The sequence below is a fragment of the Condylura cristata genome, unplaced genomic scaffold (genome assembly GCF_000260355.1).
Source record: "Condylura cristata isolate star-nosed mole 26May11 unplaced genomic scaffold, ConCri1.0 scaffold00002, whole genome shotgun sequence".
NCBI lineage: Eukaryota > Metazoa > Chordata > Mammalia > Eulipotyphla > Talpidae > Condylura > Condylura cristata.
The window spans coordinates 24,227,146-24,251,850 of NW_004567103.1; the positions used below are offsets into that span (position 1 = coordinate 24,227,146).

At 36.8% G+C, this 24,705-nt stretch overlaps 1 protein-coding gene across 1 annotated transcript in view; it reads right to left on the reverse strand.

Annotated features, from left to right (window-relative positions):
• FAM117B (family with sequence similarity 117, member B) overlaps positions 1–24,705 on the reverse strand; it is a 63,481-nt gene that overhangs the window by 27,604 nt on the left and 11,172 nt on the right. The window contains exon 2 of the mRNA XM_004674379.2: positions 10,126–10,277. Within this exon, the coding sequence (XP_004674436.1) occupies positions 10,126–10,277 (152 nt within the window). The remainder of the gene's footprint in view (positions 1–10,125; positions 10,278–24,705) is intronic.

Here is a 24,705-nt window from a genome sequence, read left to right on the forward strand (position 1 = left end):
ACAAATAAATAAATCTTTAAAAAAAAAAAAATAAATAAATAAATAAATAAATAAAGAGTTTAGTGCATATTTCCTTTTGCTAGTAAAAATCAGTAATCATTATTTTTATGAAATTATAAGTATAGCATTTATTGAGAAAAAATGCATACTAGTAATAGATATAAATCTTGTGATATTATGTCCTAAGCATTGCTTCCTGAAAAACATAACGAAGCGTTTTCATTGTACTGTTTAAATTAATAATACAAAAAATCCTACAAGTTTTGCAGACAACTAAAGTGTGACATTGAGAGGTTTAACTGCTAATAGTCTCACAGCTAGAAAGCAGCAACGCAAAGGTGTAAGTTCTAGACTCCAGAATTTATTGTATTTTTAAAGATTTATTTAATTATGAATAGAGAAATGGGGTACAAGCCAGTGGAGCAGGGGCAGTGAGAAGATTCACCAGAGACAGAGTGGGGAGCACAACAGGCAGATCCATGAAGTACACTGCTGAGGGGAGCAGCGGCCCGTCAGGCGAGGTCTGCTGCCATGTGGATCACCTCCAGGCAGGGATCAAACTTGCACTGAAGTGGCTTGCAGTGCTGCATCCTTACCTGTTGCACCACCAGGGAGGGCCAAAATTTAATCTTAACCTTTACACTATGTCTTAGTTTGTTTAAAATATTAGCCTCAAAAAATATTAACTTTTTAGCGATCACATAAAAATTAGAATTCAAAAGTACTGTACCACAAAATATTTTTTAAAAGTACTGTATCAGAAAAAAAAAATACAGTAAGTTTTAGCACAGGAGAATGTGTCAACTTCACCATACTAAGAGAAATGCAAACTAAAACTTTACTGAGGTGGGGCAATTTCATTACATACACTCTTCTATATTGTTGAGGCAGGTATAAATTAGTACAGACTAATTTATGGAAAGGTATTCAGCAACAGCAGTCCAAATTACAAATATTCCTAGTTTGACACAGGAGCAGGCTTTTAGTAATTTATCCTGTAGACATATACTTGGTATATCTCTATGTAAAAAATTACTATCACATTATGTTTTTCCAAGTAAAAGGCTGGAACATTGTAATTAGAGTTGGCTAAATAAATCACAGTGTATCTTTGCAAAAGATAACTATACAGCTATAAAAAAAGAATTAAGTTGACTCACAACCTATCATATAAAATAATTTCTAGGAGATAGTGTTAAGTGAAAAACTCAAGACAGCACTATGTGTGTGTGTCTGTGTGTGTGTATAAACACATATATACAAAGTAACTATATGTGACGGAAGATATTCATATATAAAGTATTTCTGGTTGAATATACAAGTAACTAAGAAAACGGTATCAGTGGCTACTTCATGGGAATAAAAGTCTTTACTGAATATATGTTTCTGTACTTGAGTTTTGTACTATATGAATAAATGCAGAGCCTATTCAAAACACAACTTTTCTCTATATAAATGGGAAAAAACTTTTAAGATGGGGGAACTCTTCCTATATGGATAAAAGTATGCATTTGACTTTTTTTTTAAAAAAAAGATTTATTTATTTATTCATATAGAACTGGGGTACAGGCCAGAGATGTGGAGGGTTGAGAGGATTCACCAGGGACAGATTGGGGAGCAGAACAGGCAGATCAACGAAGTGCACTGCTGAGGGGAGCAGCGGGCGGGTCAGGAGAGGTCTGCCGCGCCATGTGGTCACCTCAGGGGCAGGTGGGGATGAACTCATGCGGAAGTAGCTTTTGCTTCATGGTGCTATGTTTTAACCCGCTATGTCACCAGGGAGGGCCAACTTTTTAAAAATTTGAAGAACCTATAGAATATGCTATCTTTTGTGCAAGAAAAAAAATCTAGTTAACAGTCTCAGTTCTATGGAAATAACTAAGTCATGCTAGGATCATCAATGGACACTAAAAGCATCAGGTGAAAAGTTACTTGGGAACAGCACACTCTTGTGGCGCAAAAAGGTACTACACATATTATCTGCTAAACAGAAAAGGAAAAAGTATCTACTCACAAATAGTCAGGAAAACTTGTAACACATAATGTTATATATATATGAGAATTAGCCGCCTATTAAAAGGGGCTCAAGTGCAATAAATGGATCTCAGAATGGACTGGGCTTTAAAAATATATATATAGCATCTTAGAGAAATGTTAACATAGCTGGGTGTTATATAGGATTGTGGAATTGTCAATTTTCCTACATTGCTATATAGGAAATAGTCTTATTTTTAAGAGATATGTGCTGAAGGACTTATGCATAAAGTATGATATCTGTATAAACTTTGAGAACGTTCAACCAGCACATAAAGATTGGTAAAAAAAAAAATGTATCACTAATATTTAAAGACCACTGAATATTTAAAGACCAATGTATCACTAATATTTAAAGACCAGCTGTAGTATTTTCTCTTTTCTTTTTGTATATTGAACATTTTCTTAGTAAAAAAGTTAAAGGGTAAAAAAAGAAAACCAGAATTTTAAGTCATAGTGATTTAAATATTATTTTATTTTAAAATGTGATTGAAATTTTAAATAACCTACTTATTTAAGATAATTCCACAAAGAAATACCATTATCAAAAAATATTAGTCCAACAAATAAATGCATAAACAATGAAAACAGACTTTAAAAAACTGTCATTTAAATAGTAATTATTGATTACTATACCACAGCCCAGTCTGTTTAAAAAGTAATAAATACATGGACTCACTGCTCTGCAGAAATCTTTTCTAACATGAAAAAAAATCATCAGTGAATGCTAAAACCAATGGCTGAAAAATGTGCTAGAGAACAGGATATTTACAGTATCAGGTAACTCCCCTCCCCCATATTATTCATTAATTCTGAAGAGAATATTGTAAGTCAAATATCTTTTTGATATAGATACACAGACAGTAAAGATACAATATTTCTGCCAAAATGTAGTAAATTCAATCTAATTATGAAAGGATATAGCTGAAAAATATACTGGTATTCAATATATGTCTTGTGAGCTTGAGTTTTGTTTTTTTTTTTTTTTTTTCAAAATAAAATGTGAGTGAAAATTATTAAAGATGTTAAACTTAAGTACAAAATTAATTCAAAGAAAAGCAAAGAAATATAAAATTTTCCTATGTATTTATAAAGAACAAATTAATGATAAATGAGAGCAAAGGTCTTAATTAGCAAAACAAATACAGGTATGGATAAAGAACAATGGACAGCTTTGCTAATTTCAGTGACAAGATGTTCAAGCAAAAAAAATATGTAGCAAAAATCATTAATTTTACTTAAGCTAATTCAAAAGATAATTGCTTTCTTTGTTCAACTAAAAAATTGTAGCCTCATTATAAGATACTCAGTATTAATAAAAAATAAAGTTTTAATTATGTTTTGATTTTCTCAAGTCTTGCATTATATGCTGGGAAGCTATTAAATATCTACTTATGACCCAGGCTGTGAACTAGAGAGTAGGCTGGGAGAGGAAACAGTCCTTATTCTCTAGGAGAGAAGGATAACTAGCTAATTAAGTGATCATGGGATGGTAGAGGACCCTTTAAGAAAGGCAGTTAACCTAGGACAAGGGAAGTAGAATGGCAAGACTTTACAGAATGGGTATAGGTTGATGAGAAAGACTAAATTATCCAAAAAAAGGTGGTAGAGCATGAGAAACAAACAGCAACTTGGAAGCTGACTACAAGTTCAATGAGGGGCTGACTACAAGTTCACTAAGGAGAGCTGGAATATATTTCAAGAGATATAAAGAGTTACACAATCAAGAAACTATACTTTTTTTTAATGAATTCCATGATATACCCTTCCATTTGTTATACCACAGCTCAGTCTGTTTAAAAAGTAATAAATACATGGAGTCATTGGTCTGCAGAAATCTTTTCTAAAATGAAAAAAAAAGAAAAAAAAGAAAAAGGGTAGAAACACCAGTCCTGGAAACCTTGATTATTCCAGAATCTTAGGTTTATCCAAGAAAAGCAACATTATTAAGAGGCAACACAGACCTTTTACTGAGCTCATTAGATTTAGCTCTCAAAAGGATTTTAACATTTTTCTTTCCTATAATATCTCATTACAATTTTAGCCAGTGGACCAAGGTTTTATTCAAAACAGTAAAACTGAAAAAGTACTTAAATATATATATATATATATACACACACATATATAATCTACTTTAGCACTTTTATAACACTAAGATGTAATTCTTGTGATGCTTTATCTATTAAACAGGTACAAAAGCTTTCACTTTTTTCCTGTTGTTTTTCAAAAGTAAGAAACAATCTCCAACAACATTGTAAATGTAAACTATTATAAACAGCTACTTTCAGTAATTCAACATTACCTGAATCTCTAAATTAGCAAATACTTAATTTTATTAGGTTTAAGTGTCAGACCATCTTAACAAAGTTTCTGCACTTATAAGATCATAAACTACAGACATTGTGTAAAATAAAACTATGAACTTAGTCAAAAATTCAACACCTGATGGGGAAGAGAGCAGTCTCTGAAATGTAGGTGTTTGAGAGAAAAGGTAAGATTTTTTTTTTTTAAAAGATTTATTCATTTATGCATACAGAGCTGGGGTACAGGCCAGAGGTGCAGGGGCGGTGAGAGGATTCACCAGACACAGAGTGGGGAGCAGAACAGGCAGAACGACGAAGTACACTGCTGAGGGGAGCAGCGGGCGGGTCAGGAGAGGTCTGCCGCACCATGTGGTCACCTCCGGGGCAGGCAGGGATCGAACTCATGCGGAAGTGGCTTTAGCTTCTCAGTGTTGTTCTTTAACCCGCTGCGCCACCAGGGAGGGCCCGAAAAGGTAAGATTTTTAAAAGCAAATGACAACTGGTTTTTGGAATGAAGAAAACAAACAAAAGAATTAAGAAAGAAAACCAGGGATCCTTCCTAGTGGCACGACAGGTTAGAGCACAACACTGCAAGCCACCACAGCCACTTTAGTGCGAGTCAGATCCCCAGGCCCAGAGGTGACCCACATGGTGCAAAAGACCTCTCCTGACCCACCCGCTGCTCTCATCAGCAGTGTACTTCATCGATCTACTTGTTCTGGTCTTCACTCTATCTCTGGTGAATCCTCTCACCACCCCTGCTCCTCTGGCCTATACCCCAGTTCTGTATACATAAATAAATAAATCTCAAAAAGAAAACCAGACACCAAACACATGAGTCACAAACACATACTCACACAAGCCACCTGTAAGATGAAATAGTCTAGAGGTTACAGAAGTTGGGAAAGGAATACCTCAGAGTCACAAGAATGCCAACACTCCAACCACATACACACCTTTTTCTCCCCCAACAGTCAAAAAATACAACCAGCACCCCCAAAAATAAGGCAAGTGAAATTAATAGAACTGCAACACTGATGATGCTGGGAATATAAATTAGTCTTACTTGGGAGGAAAACTAGCAAATGGTCAGTTTTTACAAGAACTTGGAAGGAGGGTACAGGAGGCAGAGGTTGGTAATAAAACAAAACTCTAAAATAGAAACGGTCAGTCTATTTTATAGGAATTAATCTTGCAGACCACCTCTGCGCCACTGGCAGTGCCATGCTCAAGTGCTGAGCTGGAAGGATTCTGGTTGTGAATTCACATGAATGAACAATGTCTGCCAAAGATTCAGGAAAAAGACTGATGACACCTTTCTGCTACCTCTGTCAAGTAATATGGATGAGAGTCACATATAGTAAAATCTTAATCATTCATTCTCATGACCAAAACAAATGATGTGGTAGCGTGAAGCAAAAGGGCAAGTTAGCATCTTTTTAGATGCTGCTTTCTCCAAAATTTCCAGAAACTTTCATTTCTACTTCTCTCTGAGATATTGAGAAAGAACTCAGTGTCACATATGATTTTTTTTTTTTTTTTAACAAACCAAGGTTCAGAGTGTTGACACAAATGACTTACTAAATGTCTACATCTACCACAACTTTCTGGAAGTTCTATCTATTCATAGCTAGATAAATTATTTTCATCATATTGTCAGCTGTAGCTCTATATGAACCAAGGATGATAAAAGTGCTAATCAATCTCAGTAATCTTTAGCCTGAATCTTTTCAGCATAACACAGCAGGAATCTCAGCAACTGACAAACTATACAGGAAATGAAGTCTACATGTCATCCTTTTTCTAATCTGATAGTAATCAAGGATAAGAATTTTAACAGCAACCATTTTATTAAATACTACTATTTGCCAAAAGCTGTTCTAAATCTTTATATATTTACTTATTTAATCTTCAACTAACCTTAAAAGATAGGCACTAGAGTTTTACCTAGTTCACAAAGGGGAAATAAAGGAAAGGAGATGTTAAGAAAATGCTGAAACTCCAAAAAGACTAAAATGGTGAACAAACACATGAAAAATGCTCAATAACATAGATGATTAGGAAAATGCAAATCAAAAGTACAAGGTAACCATTACTAGGACAGCTATAATTTAAAATAAAAAGGGGGGCCTCCCTGGTGGTGCAGGGGTTAAAGACAGCGCTATCAAGCTATTGTGAGCCACTGCAACATAAGCTCGATGTCAATGTCCATGCTGCACCCCGGAGCAGACACACAGGGAGCAACAAACCTTGCCTGTCTCACCTGATGCTCCCCTCAGCAGTGTATTTTAGTAAAATCTACTTGTTCTGTTCCTTATCTGACTCTGGTAAATCCTCTCATATCACCCCAACACCTCTGGCCTATACCGCAGTTCTTGTACACATAAACAAATCTTTAAAATTAAAAAATAAATACATAAAGGAAAAGAACAAGTGTCAGCAAGGTTATGGCAAAAGTGGAGTCCTTACACCTTGCTGCTTAAAATATAAAATGGTGCAGCTAACTGGAACAGTTTTGGAATTCATCTAAAGCTAAATATATGGGACCTCACTGGTAGTGCAGGGATTAAGTTTCAGCACTCTTACTGCTGGGGTCTGAGTTCAATTCCAGCCAGGGAGTTGACCCACATATGGTATAGCAGACCTCTCCTGCCTTGCCTGCTGCTCCCTTCAGCAGCACATTTCAGTAGATCCACCTGTTCTGCTCCCCCACTCTATCTCTGGTGAATACTCTTTCCCTGCTGTACCTCTGCCTACACCCAGTACTTCTATGTAAAAAAATGTTTTAAAATATTTAAAATATAAAAGCTAAATATATGACCCAGGAAGCTCCCTACTAAATATGTATCAAAGGAATTAAAAGCACCCTAAGATATACCTGTACACCAATCTTCATTTTAGCATTGTTCACGTTAGCCAAAATTTGGAAACAACCCAAAATTTCAATAAATGGCTAAATTATAAGTGGTATAACCATACAATGGACTATTATTCAGTCACGAAGAGAAATGATGATATGATACATGCTACAATGTAGATTAACCTTGAAAATATTATGCTAAGTGAAAAAAGCCAGTTACGGAAAGACAAATTCCACTTAAGTAGCAATAATTCATAGAAACAGTAGGCTGAAAAGCAATTATAGGAACTAGGGAAATAGAAGATGGGAAAATAATAAAATTCCTGGGTGGGGAGATGAAAAAGTATTAGAAATACTAAGTAGCAATGGTTCTACAACACTGTGAATGTAATGCCACAAAACTATGTTAAATATGGTCAAAATGGAAAAATTTTGTTTCATATGCTTTACCAAATTTTAGAAAATGAAGCATATGTACATTACGAAATCCAATAACTGGAAACATTCTTTACAAACATTCCATCCAAAATTCCTCCTAAGTAATGAAGTTGAGGACTTTTGATCAATTAATGCTAAACTCACTTGCCAAAGATGGGGACCCACACATTAATGAAAGAATGGAGTATTCAGCATTCATTGCATTATGCCTTAGGAGAGTCCACAATCTTTATAAGCTAGATTAAAAGCACGGTAAATATAACTTTTCCTTACATTTCTACTCTTCACATTCCCAACTTGGGGGATAATTTAGAAGGAGAGAGTATGCGGTTTGTACTTTGATTCAGTATAGTCAGGGCTGTATAAATAGCAACTGCTAAAAAGACTCACTCACTGGATTGCTTTCACAGATCAGGGGCTCCCCCAAAGGCTTGTAAGGTTATACATTTTTACTGATACAACAAAATATCTGAACCCAACCAACCTGAAACTGCAGAGAAAATAAGAAGTAACATAATTCAAGAAAACACACCCTTAATAATTGAAACACATCATGTAGCTTAAGCAGAAAACAGGGAGAAACTATACTCATTTTCTATACTACATGTCCTAAGATTAGCAAACTTAGAGATTTTGAGTAAAGGCAGAAGTCTGCAGAACTCTGGTTTAAAAAGTCACAATTTCTGAAAAGAGTCAGTACTTCTGAGAGTACAAACAGTGAATCTATTATTATTACTGGTGTATAAACATCAAGGTAATCTCAAACCCCAAGCATCCACCCTAACAACTGAACTCAGTTTCAAGAGTATCAGAATACCTGCACTGGCCCTCCCTGGTGGCGCAGCAGGTTAAAGCACAGCACTGAGAAGTTAAAGCCACTTCCGCATGATTTCGATCCTCGCCTGCCCCGGAGGTGACCACATGGCGTGGCAGACCTCTCCTGGTCAGCCCACTGCTCCCCTCAGCAGTGTACTTCGTCCATCTGCCTGTTCTGTTCCCCACTGTCTCTGCTGAAGCCTCTCGCCGCCCCTGAGTCTCTGGCCTGTACCCCAGTTCTGTATGAACAAATAAATAAATCTTTAAAAAAGAAGAAGAAGAAGAATACCTGCACTATCAGAAATTAATATGCAACCCAAAATCAACAAAAAGAATGTTTAACTTGATTCTATTATAGGACAGTGTATCAGACAACACTGTTATCAAATGAGCATTAGTGACATGAATTTGCCGTCCAAACTAAGCTATACCTAGTTGATTTTCAATCATCAATATAAAGAATTCTAACTTCCTTAAATGACTCATTCTTCACTAGCAGTAAAGCTTAAACTATTCTGTTCATTCCTTTTCAAACATTCCTCAAATATTTATTCTGTCACAAAGTCTTGAAGATGAAATACAGTAAAGGGCAGTTTCTGCCTTCATGATCTCACAGTCCAGTAAATACGAGGAACATTAAATAAGTGGCTATATAAATATTTAATTAATTAAAATTGTTAAGTGCTATGAAAGAAACTATACCAAACTAAGAGGCAGTCACATCAACTGGATGTTGAACCTCAGCTTTCTCATTTGTAAACCCAGGAAGTAAATATGGGGTACTTCAAAATCCTTGGATTTGGGAAGTCCATAGGCGATAAAACAGATATGAAAAAGCATACATTGTACAAAAATGAAGAATGATGTAAAAAAAATTTTTTAAGTCCTTCTAATTAAAAATCTTTACAAATCTGAAAGCATAGCACTTTGCATCCAGAGTCCTTTTGCCAGAATAGTTACATTTATAGAGCTGATCAGCAATAATATAATCACCATCTCCCAAATACAGGACGGTTTTTGGCACAAAGATACAAGGAAAATAACCTGGTGGCTCAACGGGTTAGGACTTAGCACCGCAAGCCAGCCTCAGCCGTTTCAGTGTGAGTTCAAGCTCCCCAGAGGTGATCCACATGGCACAGCAGACCTTCCTGACTCACATGCTGCTGTTCCCCTCAGCAGTGTACTTCCTCCAATCTGCCTGTTCTGCTCCCCACTCTGTCTCTGGTGCATCCTCTCACTGCCCCTGCACCTCTGGCCCGAACCCCAGTTCTGTATGCATAAATAGATAAATATATCAATCAGTCAATCTTTAAAAAAAATAAGGAAAATAAAGTAATCCCTACTGTTAGAAACATTTAACTCCCAGTTGCAAATATTAGACATAAAGCTATGTTCTAAGCTTACTATAAAGAATAAATGGGTGAAACTTGTCTATAAATTATCCATATGTATCAGAATTATTTTGGAATTGTTTAACAGACATATTTCTAAGTCCCAATCATACCTATAACAGAATGTCTTTGGCTCCAGGTCTGGGAATCTGATTTTTTCACCAGTTTCAGCTTCTTGGTAATTCTACCACACACGAACGTTTTAAGAACACACTTAGCAAAACTAATATGAGACACAGTTTTAGAGTAAAACACTTCAGGATAAGAAATGTAATGAACATACCTGTGTAGATTTGTCCTTCATGCAAGGAGCAGCTTGCCCATGACTGTCACGGGGCCAGTGCCCGGCGAGGTACGGAGCAGCAAGTGTATCCAGGGAAGATGTGCGGCGGATAATGCTGGAGGGGCTTGAGGAAGGCGGTCGCGTTTTGTCACCTACATTTAAACAAATATATGGATTTTAAAAACAGTTTAGGCATTCTCTAACTCCATATACAACAATAAATCTAGATACAAGACCTACAACAAAACATAGAAAAACACACTAGTGATACATTTCATATCATTGATAAAGATATTTCTGGTTACTTGATACCTATGGCAAGGGAAATAAAAGCAGAAATAAACAAGTGGGAAAGCTGGACTTAATAATTTATCACACAGCAAATGAAAATGTATGATTTTAAAAAATCCTAACTGGGAAAAATTTCAGATTACACAAGGAATAAAAATTCAAGATATATACAAAACTTAATTTAACAGTTAAAAATCAAGCCAATTAATAAATGGGCATATCTGAATACTAGAGATAATACACAGAAGGCTAACACACATAGAAAGACGTTCATTTGTTTTTAATAAGAGAGACGCAGGTCAAAACCATAGTGAGGTGTCATCTCATGCCACTGAGAACCACACATATTAAAAGGACTCCCCCAATAAGTGCTGGAGATGAGGCAGAGAAAAAGGAGCCTATTATATGGTTGGTGAGAATGTAAAATGGCCCAGCAATTTTGTAAAACAAAATGGTTTTATTTTAAAAAGCTAAAAATGAAAATACCATATGAGCCAGCAATCCTAATCCAGGCATCAAATCCAAAGAACATGAAAGCATCGACTCAAAAATTTTTATATTCTATAATGTTTATCTCAGCATATTTATAATGGTTAGAAAAGAAAACAACGTAAGTGTCCACTGAGAGGAATGGATCAAGACGATATGGCATATCCACAAAATGGAATGCTGTTCAATCATCCTACTCACAATACTATTCAATCAAAGGCAGGAAGAGTGGAGGGGATGGGACACAGGCAGACGGGCCATGGCCACAGATGTTTTGGTGAAGGTAATAAGAAAACTGAAAAAATTTTAAAAATAGATGAAATGTTGCCACGCATAGTGAAATGGAAGGAGTTTAAGGGAAGTATGGATAGTAAAACAAGTCAAACTGACAAATATTGGGCTTTTCTATAAAGGACTATTCAACAAAACAAAATACAAAGACTAGTGGATAATAAGTGAGGTCTCTAAGGTTGGGAGAAAAAAAGGGGTCTAAGGGATTCTGTTGGAAAAAACTAGTAATAGTTATAGGAAAAAATAAATGGACATAAAAATTTAGATATTCTGTAATAGCTAAATATTGCAGTAAGTACAAAAAATAAATAAAAATAGATTAGGAAGGGGAAAAAAGTAGAAACTGAATTCCAAACTATGTAGAAGTCTCTAACTTAACTGTTAAAAATAAGCAACAGGGACCTCCCTGGTGGCGCAGCGGATTAAAGCACAGCACTAAGAAGCTAAAGCCACTTTCATCATGAGTTTGATCCCCGGCCCAGAGGTGACTCACATGGTGCGGCAGACCTCTCATGACCTGCCCGCTGCTCCCCTCAGCAGTATACCTGTCAGTCGGCCTATTCTGCTCCTGACTCTGTCTCTGGTGAATGCTCTCACTACCCCTGCACCTATAGTCTACACCCCAGCTCTGTGTGCATAAATAATAAATAAATCTTTAAAAAAAAAAAAGTAACAAAAGGGAATATGCTATTTATTCACACAGACTTAATAAACCTCCAGGTAGTTATACTAACTGAAAAATGGACAATCGTAGAGGGTTCTCTACTACATAATGTCATTTATAAAACATTTTTGAAATGACAAAATTTTAGAAATGTCAGAAACATTAATGATTGCCAGGGGTTAGATTGAGGGGAATAGTGAAGTGGTGGAAGCAAAGCAGATACTATAAAACAGCAACACAAAGGGTCCTTGTGCTAAAGTGCTGTTCTCTTTCTTGACTGCTGTGGTAGATATATGAATAAACACAGGATATTAAACTATCCCAACATCCCAATCCACACGCACACACAAACAACTGAAGAAACTTAAAATAACAGCAGTGGACCATATACTGTCTATATGGCAGTTATAATACTGAACTATAGTTCTATGAAATGTTACCACAAGAGGAAACTGAGCAAAATGCACAAAAGATTTCTGGGCCCACCCTAGTGGTGCAAGGGAGTAAAGCACGGCGCTATGAAGTTATCAGAAGCTACCCAACAGGAGTTTGATCCCAGGCCAGGGAGCTGACCCACAGCTGCTCCTGATCCGCCCGCTGCTCCCCTCAGCAGTGTATTTCAGTCCATCTGCCTGTTCTGCTCCCCGCTCTGTCTCTAGTGAATCCTCTCACCCCCTGCACCTCTGGCCTGTACCCCAATTCTACACATAAATAAATCTTAAAAAAAAAAGATTTTTTTATACTGTTTCTTACAACCACAATTATACCTACCAAAAAAAAAGGGGGGGGGATGTATCTCTACCTATTTAAAAATGTTCATCTTGGTTTTAAGGTAAAACAGGTAAATTCATTTATCATTATACTACCTATAGTCAAAAAAGTATCAGACAGCTAAGACAAAAAAAGTACAAGTAAAAGTTTAATCTGCCCTAAGAAACAACAAATAGAACTGTAAGAACTATTATTAACCTAGAACTTAAACTGAAGTCACACATACAAATCTCTCAATTCATATTATAAGGTTTATATTCAGATGTAAATTAAAAATAAATCAACAAAAAAGACAAAAAACCCCACAGAGGTATCACTACTCTAGTTTTATATGATAATACTTCACTCTTCTTAAGTTCATATGTTCAAGTGCTCTAAGACAGTTCTTTTGTATTTGTTTGCATTATGTATGTCTTAATAATTACAAGTACAAATTACAAGAACAAAAGTTCAGTTGCTGATTATGTGATCCACAACTGATTCAAATCTATCAAGATAATAGTTACAGCAGCTGTGTTGCTGATAATCATAAAAACTGCTTCACAGATATGCCCTCTGATACATAATTTGCTTTCAAAATGGAACAAAATCTGTCACTAAAACAATGCCTAATTGTTATAAATGCTAAGCATTACTGCAAAGTCTTCCTTTTATAGTAAACAGAAAAATGGAGAATACATCCATAAGTTCAAGAAGTATGTACCCACATTATTTCCTGAAACAAATGAAAAGCAATAAATATACACATTCATGTTATAAAAAATAAAGGACAGTCTATGCCTAGCTTGTCATTGTTCCATTTAACCCAAGTTTCCAGAACTTACAAGATATAATGCTTAATCTTGAGTGAGGTTTAAGGACCTGAGAAGGAGCCTCAGGTGTCAAAAATGACTCACCAAAGAAACTATAAATAATTTATAATGAATTTTGGAGGACTCTTTGATAGCTAGCAAGACCCTTCATGATCTGGCTTCTGTAGACTTACTTTCCTGCTTGCACTACTTCAACCCTGTCATGCTGAATATCTTGCATTTCTCAACATGTGCCATGCTCTTGCATGCTTGGGCTTTTGTCTCCTCCTAGGTTACCCTTATATCCCTTTCTTTAGTATGGCTACTTCATGTTTAGTTTTTCAAAGCACAGCTGAATTGTCTAATCTCAATTCAGATATGAGTTTAGGTATTTCCTCTAGGAAAGTTTCCTTTATTTAAAAAAATTTTTTTTCAGATTTGTTTATTTATGCATACAGACTTAGGGTACAGGTCAGAGGTGTAGAGGTGAGAGATTCACCAGAGACAGAGTGGGAAGCAGAACAGGTAGATGGACTGAAATACACTGCTGAGGGGAGCATTGGGCTAGTAAGGAGAGGTCTGCTATGCCATGTGGGTCACCCCCAGGAATTGAACTGGTGCTACAGTGGCTGCAATAGCTTCATGGTGCTGCGTTTTAACCTGTTGTGCCACCAGGGAGAGCCCAAAACTTTCCTTTAAATAGCTGTCCAAGAAACACATCAATTAGGTCAACTGCCCTCCTCCTCCTGTATTCTGCCTTAGCATGGTCCTTGACTGTTGCTATGCTCTACCAGAGCGAGACTTTTTTTTTGGAAAGAAGGAATTTTATTTATAAATTTCTCCCTTAGCCTTCCCTGGTGCCACAGAGCATTAAAGTGCAGCACTGCAAGCGAGCCATAGCTATTTCAGTGTGAGTTTGATCCCCAGTCCCAGGGGTGACCCACATAGCATGGCAGACCTCTCCCATCTCTCCCACTGCTCCCCTCAGCAGTGTGCTTCATCGATCCGCCTAAACTGCTCCCCACTTTGTCTCTGGTGAATCCTCTCACCACTCCTGCACCGCACCTCTGGCCTGGACCCCAGTTCTGTATGCATAAATAAGTAAATCTTGAAAACAAATAAAACTTCTCCCTTTCCAGTAATTAAGACAGTACCTCTGACTTAGGAGGTATCCCCTAAACAGCCAAAGAAAACTTCATGAAAATCTTAATTTTCCAGGCCCTCCCTGGTGGCACAAAGGGTTAGGACACAGCATTGCAAGCTATCCACAACTGCTGCAGTGTGAGTTCAATTCCCAGCCCCAGAGGTGATCCACATGGGGAAGCAGAGCTTTCCTGACCCGCCTTCTGCTCCCCTCAGCAGTGTACTTCGTCAGATCTACCTGTTCTACTCCCCTCTCTGTCTCTGATGATGCCTCTCACTACCCTTAACCTTTGGCTTATATACAATTCTGTATGCATAAATAAATAAATCTCAAAAAATTATCTTAATTTTCCTTGTTTACCAAAAAAGAACGTAATTTATCATAAATGCAAAAAGCTTAAGAGATGCAGAGAAGAGAATGACCTCTAATGTTACTATCTTCTATCAAAAAGGGTAGGAGCGCATAAAAAAATTCAGCTGTTTTTGTTAATCCAGAATAAGTCAAGAAAAGACAACTACTGCATGGTACCATTTCATGTGCAAATGAAAAAAATAAAATCAAACTCATACATCTGAAGAGATATGAACCTGTACCTCAGAAATAGGTTTTATTATAAATCAGTATAACCTATTTTTTTTAAAAGAGGCTTTATATAAAGGGCTTCCTTGTGGCACAGAGGTTAAACGTCTCAGTGCTATCAAGCTATCGCTATTAAGCTATCTCTGGTCACTGTGACATGAATTCAATCCTTGGACAGGGAGCTGACCCACATGGCACAGCAGACCTCTCCTGTTTGGCCTGCTCCTCCCCTCAACAGTGTATTTTAGTAGATCTGCCTGTTCTGCTCCCCACTCTGTGTGGGATTAATTCTCCTACCACCCGCACCCACCTCAGGCCTATAACCCAGTTCTTGTATACATAAATAAAAATGAATCTTTAAAAAAAAAGAAAGAAAGAAAAAGCTGGAAGGGATCATGCTTAGTAAAATAAGTCAGAAAGAAAAATAAGAAAAATACAGGATGGTTTCACTCATAGCAGGAGCATAAAAGATGGTGGGGGAGGGCAGGGGGAGAAGAGGGTGGAAAATAAATAAAAAGCAATTGTAATAAAGAAAGAAAAAAAAACTATATCCAGAGATATTGTACAGGGGTAGAGTGGGGAATGGGATAAAAAAAATGGTGTGGGGGGGCCCTCCCTGGTGGTGCAGTAGATTAAAGCACAGCACTAGGAAGCTAAAGCCACTTCAGCGTGAGTTCAATCCCCGGCACCAGAGCTGACCCACATGGCGCGGCAGACCTCTTCTGACACGCCCACTGCTCCCCTCAGAAGTGTACTTCATTGATATGCCTGTTCTGCTCCTCACTCTGTATCTGGTGAAGCCTCTCACCACCCGTGAGTGTCTGGCCTATTATCCCAGTTCTATATGCATAGATAAATAAATCTTTTAAAAAAAAAAATGGTGTGGGAAAGGTGCATGAGACTATGGTGATGGCACAATGATGTAAAAATAAACTAATTAAAAAATATATGTTTTAAAGAAAACTCATGGGGGAAAAGTGATTTAACAGGTTTGGTGGGGCAGGGGGAATAGGATGAAATGGTGAAAGGATACAAGCTTTGAGCTGTAAGATAAAAGTTCTGAGGATCTCAAAGCAGGAGTATAAAGAACCAGGGGAGAAAATAATAATAATAATGAGCAACTACAGAGTGGGGAATGGCATAAAAAATGGAGTGGGAGGGAAGTACACTGGACTATGGTGATGGCACATGGGTGAATTGGTAGTGGGAAACCCATGGGGATGGAAAAAGGCACAAAATGATGTAAAAATAAACACACTATTTTAGAAAAAAGTTCTGAGAATCTAACATAAATCATGTTTATATAGCTGACTGCTATATCATATTGTGTAAGTCAAATTTGCTGAGAGTAAAACAAATATATTCACACCAAAATCAGCAAATATGGAAGTTGACATGTCTAAATAACGACATGGGAGGAATTTCTTCACAATGTGTATGTATATGTCAACATACATTAAACTATCTTATAATTTGTCACTTATACCTCAAAGCTCAAAAAACAAAGCAAAACAAAACATCAGAACAAAGATTCAAACTTTATTTTGTTCTTTAAAAATTGTCTTTAATGAGGTTAACTACAGCAGGGTGTGGCATTAAAATTTTCAGTCAGTGCCTTAGGCTCTGGAGTTCAGAACTGTCCAACTATCTCTACCAGTTAAACTGGTTCCTGGGTAATTTCAATGACACTAGCAGAGCATCTCAAACCATGACCTTTAGGTATTACATTACAAAGATCTATAGACCTTCTAAGATCTTTAGGTATTTGTAGACTGAGAAATCAGGTACAAGTTTAAGGTTGTATTTCCTGTAACCCACAAATTCATTTAACAAGTAGAAGATACAAACTAGACACATTAATTTGTTCAAAAATGGAGGTGAGGGGGACTTGAAGCATAAAAATAATTAATACACAGTGTAACAAAACCTAACAATACCCCATCAAAAACACCCAGTAGGACATATCATCCCATTATGAAATCTGTCATTGTTTATTGTTTTTCTGTACATCAAATGTCACTGTTTTCTAGCTGCTTTATTTTTTTAACCACTTTAATCCAATCACTTGAATATGACATGTGCTAATATAGTCTCCTTTGTTTTGTTTATTCTGCTTGGAATTTTATTCAACTTTTTAGATCAACAGGTTTAACAGAGTTTATAAGTAGGAACATTTTCAGCTATTATTTCTTAAAGTCTACGTTTTTACTTTTGGTGGTAGTTTCTATTTGTCTGCAAATTCACAGTTTGTTTTCTTTATCACATAAGAAAGTACTGTTATCGCGCAAATCAGAACGTTTTCAATTTACTTATTGTATTTCATATCTATAAATTCCATTCGGTTATTTTTTAAAGATATTTCTCTTCTCATTACATTCATGTTTTCCTCTAAATTTCTGAGCATTCTTAGAACATTTATAATGCCTACTTTATGCCTTATAATTCTCTCATCTTTATTTTTCCTGATTGTTTTCAATGCTTTTGTCTCCTGGTGTTCCGGATTCTATTGATGTTTTATTGAATGTTGTACCCTATGTTATAGTGGGTTGCTGGAAAGGCCATAAAATATTTTTTCTATGTTTTTCAAGTAAAAAATACATCAGAACTTTTCCAACAACTCCCTATTTTTAAGTGTCTGGATTTTGTTATTTTCCTTTAAAGACTGTTGTGCTTAATTTTGAAAGTCAATTATATGATTATGGATCAGTTTTTGAAGTTTGTTTTAAGCTTTAGGACAGAGGGGTAGCCTTTTCTCTAGGCTATTTAGCCTTTTGGGATATCTATTAAATATCAAGTTGATAAAAAAAAATCACATCACTTTGGTAAGTTTTTAAACAACTCCCTAGTTTGAACACAGCTCCCAAATCAATTGTGTCCTACATTCATTTGCTCTCTCAAAATACATAATTCTTCACACTCAATTAAGCCAAAACTAAAGGAAACCTCTATGCTAATTCCTACAACTTTATCTACATACCCTCTGCTATGAAACTCTACACAGAAAATTTTCAGTTACTTCAATCTTCTTGAACTATGATTTACATCAATTCAGCACGACAAGTCCTAACTAAAATTCCCCATGCCTGCAACATGGTCTGAAATGTGTCTGCTGGCAAAACCCCAAGGCTTTATAGCTCTGACTTGTTTCCCTTTTCTCAGGAATCACATTCCTATAGGGCCTGTTGTCCAATATCTAAAAACAGCTGTTTGATATTTTTTGTCCAAGTTTTTTGTTACTTACCATAGGAGATTAAGTAGAAGGAAGTCTTTCCATGCACAAGTTTTTCCACTTTAAATTCAACTGTTTCCTGATATATCATCCAACTACAGACCTTTTGCTTAGTGAGTTGTTTTATTCATAAAAGAATTTTGACGCAGTAAAAAACTATATAAATAAAAAAATAGCTAAATACAACTAACACTGATCAATTAAAACATGTTAGGCATTGTGCTAACTGCTTTGCATGAATTGCTTTATTTAAACTACACAATACTTTGAGGCAGAGATTATTTAAATCATTAATTCAACAAATCTTTATTCAGTCCCTATCTATTATGAACCCACACTCTTCTAAGTACTGGTGATTTAATGTTCAGCCTAAAAATCAAAATGCACTATCTTCAGAAGTTTATCATCACTAATCCCACCCTCTAGACAAAGAAACAACTTTAGAAAAGTAACTTGTCACTGTTACACAACAAAAGGCAGCACCAAGGCTTGAATGCTAATCTCCTAAAAACTAAAATCTGAGTAAGATCTAATCAACATTAGAACTCTCATTAAACACATAGCCTAATGAAAATGCAGATAGTTAAGTATAAACAATATAATACGGTAATACTAAAGAATGGCATGCATGTCCATAGTGTTGAAAGAAGGAGCAATGGGATATATCTGACAGCTTACTATGCATAGCAGTAAGAAACCTGCTGGCAACTTCAACTTTGGTTGGAAGTCTCCTCAGCCAGATTACCCAATTCCTTAGGCATATTTCCTACTACAGTCAAAGTTTTGCTAAGTCTTCTGCCTCAACATAGCATACTTTTTCTTGTTTTTAACAATAGTTTTCATTTCCTTTTAAACTCTCACCCACAACTTCCTCAAAGTCCAAATTTATACTAGTAGCTGTTGCAGAAAGTTTCTCCATCATGAGCAGCAAAATCCTTCCAGCCTCACCCATTGCCTGGTTCCAAAGTCACTCCCACATTTTGACATATTTGTTACAGCAGCACCACACTAACTAGTTACCCAAATTTCCATTAATTAACTATTGCTACATAACAAAATTACTCTAAAACTTAAAAGGCTTAACACAGCAAACATTTATAGACTCTCGGACACTGTGACTCAGAAATCTTGGGTGCCCCTTGACTTAGGGTCTCTCACAAAGACACAATCAAGCCATCGAGTTCCAAGTAGAATAGGATCTGTTTCCAAGCTCGTTCACATGACTATTGGCAGACTTCCTTGTTGACCACGATTGACCAAAGATTCAGTTCCTGGCCAAAGGGGTCTCTCCAAAGAAATATTTAATATATCAAGTTGCCACCCAAACAGAATTAAGGCTTGGAGAGAAAACAAGTGAGAGAGGGAGAGCAAGATGAGATTGACAATTTTTCTAGTAACCTAATTTCAGAAGGGATATCCCATTGCTTCACTGTATTCTGTTAGAACTCACTTACTAGGTACAGTTTACATTCAAGGATAGGGTGTAAAAAACATGAATACCAGGACATAAGACCAACTGAGAACCATTTTAGGGGCTAAATATCCACAAGAGTTTGTGTCCATAGGAGGAATGACCAAGGTGCCAGAGATCACGAGTAAGGGATACCAAAGGGAGGAAGATATGACAGGAGGAAGATATGACAGATACTTGACCAAACTCTTAAAAATGGGAATTTACAGTTATGAAGCAGCAGGAAACAGCATACCAAAATAATGAGAAAGAAATAATGAAATTATAATTCTAGGATCTATGTGTACCTTATAACAAAAGAACTATGCAATATGATCATGAAAATGGCAGGAGTTCTTGAGTACCATGCTGAGGATTTTGGACTTTATCCTGAAGGCAATAAGAGAAATGAGTTTGAATATTGGAATGCATATTATTAGGACAGCGATATGAATGAAAAAGAAAATGGCCTATCAAGCAGCTATTGCAATAATGCTGATAAACACGGCAACTAGAATCAAGACACATGAAATATTTCAGAGCAAGTCAAGAGATGCAGATCCTCTGGGCTGGCTGTGTGTGCTATGTCACACTGGAGGGAGGGGACCAGAGATTAGCAGAGTGGACAGAGTATGGAATTTGAAACAATCCAGACCCTCGTTCAAATCCAACTTCATTCATTTTACTGTTATCTGGTCTAAGTTATTTAACCATTTTTGAACCATTCTTACTGCAGCTGTAAAATAAATAAATAGAATGTTTATGTACAGAGCCCAGGCATAGTAAAAAGCATTTATCATTATGATTTCCCCACATTTCATACTTGGGCAACTAACCTATAATTAGTTCAGTTTCAAATCCAGAGTTTGATAAAACAGAATATTAAGTTGAGAGTAACAGGTAGTTTCACAAACTAGTGTGCATAAAAACGGATGTCTACAATCCAATGCCAGAAAAAAATTAGATATAATCTGTACAGGTTAAAAGTACTAAAGCATAACTGGTAAGGCATAAGAGAAGTACTGCATGGAACCCAAAGAAACATTTCAGATGGAAACATTTGGGAAAGAAGATGCCTCTGGATTGCTGTAAGGGTGGAACTGACCAGAAAAAAAATACATAAACATGTATCATGTAGAGGACAATCTTTCTTATTTCCTTTATTTCAATAAAGTCAACAGTTAAAGAGTTATACTACTGGAAATTCTCAAGCATGAACAGGAATTGAGAAGGCAGACCCTATAAATAAGGTTCCTTATAAAGGGGGAATTAAGTTTAAAGCATTAATATAGGCCCTCCCTGGTGGCACAATGGGTTAAAGTACAGCATTATGAAGCTAACTGCAGCCATTGAGGCACAAGTGTGATTCCCCAACCAGGGAGGTGACCCACATGGTGCAGCAGACCTCTTCTGTCTCACCCACTGCTCCCCTCAGCAGCATATTTTGGATGATCTGCCTATTCTGCTTTCCACTCTTGTCTCTGTTAAATCCTCTTACCCCCTATGCCTCTGGCCTGTACCCCAGCTCTGTATGCATAAATAAATAAATCTTAAAAAAAAAAAAAGCTTTTAGAAATAGGGTAAAAGGAATAAGGAATGACTGGTATTTAAATCATCATTCTAAAGTAGCAACATTTTATACTAAATCCAAGTCCAAAACAAACAGCAGAAGGAAATGCTTTGTGGTGAGGCAAGAACTCAGCCCTCTAGCATACACAGTAACAGCCAGCTGTAACCAGAGGTCAAGCTATCTCAGTTATAAGTAACCCATAACTCCTTCCTGGGCTTCCATTCCATTTTAGTGTTTAATTTTTCTGGCAAAAATAAATGGACACATGCTTTAAAACACCAGTCTTTAAAGACTGGCAATAAGGAATAAAGTACAAAAAGTTACAAATTTTAATTTAACTTTTACATTTCAAAAGATACTTTAGGATCTTAATATCTATCAGGGCACTCACCAGGCTGTATTTGTTAACATTCACACCATTAGCTTCAACTCTTCCACCCCCCTCTGCAATAAAATTTAGAACTGACAAACTGTCCTAAGAGACCAGCTACAAGCAATCCAACCTATCATTTACTTCTGTTATTTCTCTATTCATCCTCTTTTGTTGCCTATATTCCCTGGCATTCACTCACTAAATATTAAGAATCCATTACAGAAAAGGGCTTAAATAAGACGGAAAGGTCCCTGCCATTGAAAACTATTCTAATAAGAACAGGGAGGCCATAAAGCCAACCAGTAACACTGTAGGCACCAGTAATGGAGGAAAACAAAGCTGAGGGAAAGGAGGTGGGGTAAGTGCTGCATAGGACTGCCATTCATATATAAGTTAGGAAAGGCCTTTCTGGACAAGTGACTTCTGAACAGAGACTGCAGGACAGACATTAGAAAGACGCAAGAGAAACTGAGGGGTGATACAGCTGAAGAGAAGAGTGAGGCAAAGAACCCTGATATAGAAGCACTCTTGGTCTCCCAAAATTAACTTGCAACCCTCCCAGCCAACTCTTAAGATTCTAAGACAAAGTCATTCCTTCCTTTCCATACCCATCACAAACTGTACAAATTTCAGATTGTGTCACTTCTTGAATTAACAATTACACTGAAAAAATCTGCCTCTAGTTCCTGCCTCCTTCCAATCCACCTTACACTTACTACCATTTCATATAATCATTTCTCTCAAATACTTTCAATTACTTCACAATATACGCTAAATAAATTTTGTAATTTTAATCTGGTGTTTGCAAGCTCCTTCAAATTGTCCCACCTATATTTACAACTAGTATATATGTTCTAGTGCTCCTGGAACATCAGGTAGGACATAGTGGTTAAAGCAGAGGCTCTGTCACCAGATTAAAAACCTGATCTGGGCCCTCCCTGGTGGCGCAGCGGGTTAAAGCACAGCACTGAGAATCTAAAGCCGCTTCCGCATGAGTTCGATTCCCGCCTGCCCCGGAGGTGACCACATGGTGTGGCAGACCTCTCCTGACCCGCCCGCTGCTCCCCTCAGCAGTGTACTTCGTCGATCTGCCTGTTCTGCTCCCCACTCTGTCTCTGGTGAAGTCTTTCGCCGCCCCTGAGTCTCTGGCCTGTACCCCACTTCTGTATGCACAAATAAATAAATCTTAAAAAAAAAAAAAAACACAATTAAAAAAAATAAAATTAAAAAAAAAAAAAAAAAACCTGATCTGGTACTTTCTGGATTTATGCTTCTGCATATGGTACTTATATCTTTACTTTTAGTTTCCCCATTTGTAAAATGTGAATACTTTCAATATTTAAAAGCTTATTAACAGAGTGCTTAGGTGCTTCCTCACCATTTTATAAGTAACAAGTGGCAGAGCTGGGGATTCAAAGTGAATTCCTTCCTCATGGGTCTATTCGGTCTAGTGCTTCTCTAAGAACACTGCCCAGGAAGAGGCAAGTACAAGTCAAGTGATTATGCTAAAATTGACTGAAAATTCAAATCCAAGAAGCCAAAACCATACCCAGAAAAGCATCTAAAAAGTAACAGGACTCAGGATAAGTTAAGAGATGTTTGTTTCAGTCTGAGTAGTATAAGCAAACAAAAACATAGTTATAACAAGCAATTATTGGTTCAACAGTCAAGGTCAGTGAGTCAGCTACTGAGCTTTTAGCAAAACATTCTCACTACTTAAATTCTTAATTTAACGGTATGTCACTTTATACACAGTGACAATTAGTAAGTAGTACCGCCTAATCTTTAAAATTTGTAGTTTTAGAAAGAAAAAACAGACATTGAGAGATTTAAAAGGACCAAATTTTAATAGCAATATTAACTAGATTTACAGTGGTGATCCTTTTGCAATATTTACAACTAAACCATTATGTTGCATACTGAAATTAACGTAATGGTATATGTCAATTATACCTCAATTTAAAATACAGAAAATTCACTTTTAAAAAAGATGTGTAAGAATTTAAAAGAAATCAATGAAGCACTTAGAATCACTCCCGACACATTATACATATTTAATAATAAATTTAAAATTCTCATCTGGGCCCTCCCTGGTGGTGCAATGGCTTGAAGTGCAGCACTATGAAGCTGTCCACAACCACAAAATACAAGTTCAATCTCCAGACAGAGAGGTGACCCACATGGTTCAGCAGACTTCTCCTGTCTCACCCACTGCTCCCCTCAGCAGTGTACTTCATTGATCTGCCTGTTCTGCTCCCTACTCTGTCTCTAGTGAATCCTCTCACATCTCCACAACTCTGACCTGTACCCCATTTCTATATGCATAAATAAGTAAATCTTTTTTAAAAATCCTCATCTAGGGCCCTCACTGGTGGCGCAGGGGGTTAAAGCACAGCACCAAGAAGCTAAAGCCTCTTCAGCATGAGTTCGATCCCCAACCCCAGAGGTGACCCACATGGGGCAGCAGACCTCTCACTGACCCTCCCACTGCTCCCCTCAGCAGTGTACTTCAGTGTACTTCATAAACCTGCCTTTTCTGCTCCCCACTCTGTCTCTGGTGAATCCTCTCACCACCCCTGCACTTCTGGGTCTGTACCCCAGTTCTGTATGTGTTAGTAAATAAATCTTTTTTTAAAAAATTCTAAAAAAAAATCCTCATCTAATGTAAACCTCTCCCTGCACTTTCTATGTATGCTGCACAGTGAACCTCCCCAAGGGTCTGGGTGTGGTAACTGATTCTGCAATGGGCACACAACCTAACATAGTTCTTTACCTGGAACTTTTCTAGCTGAAGTCAATGATTAAGAATCCCTTTTGCTTCATGGGTCTTCTAATGAAAATGAGTCTGGAATGGTCTGTGGCCTTCTTCCTACTCAGAAAATATGTTCCTTTAGAACATAGACTCTGTCTTATATCACTTGTTTCCCCAGCAACTAAG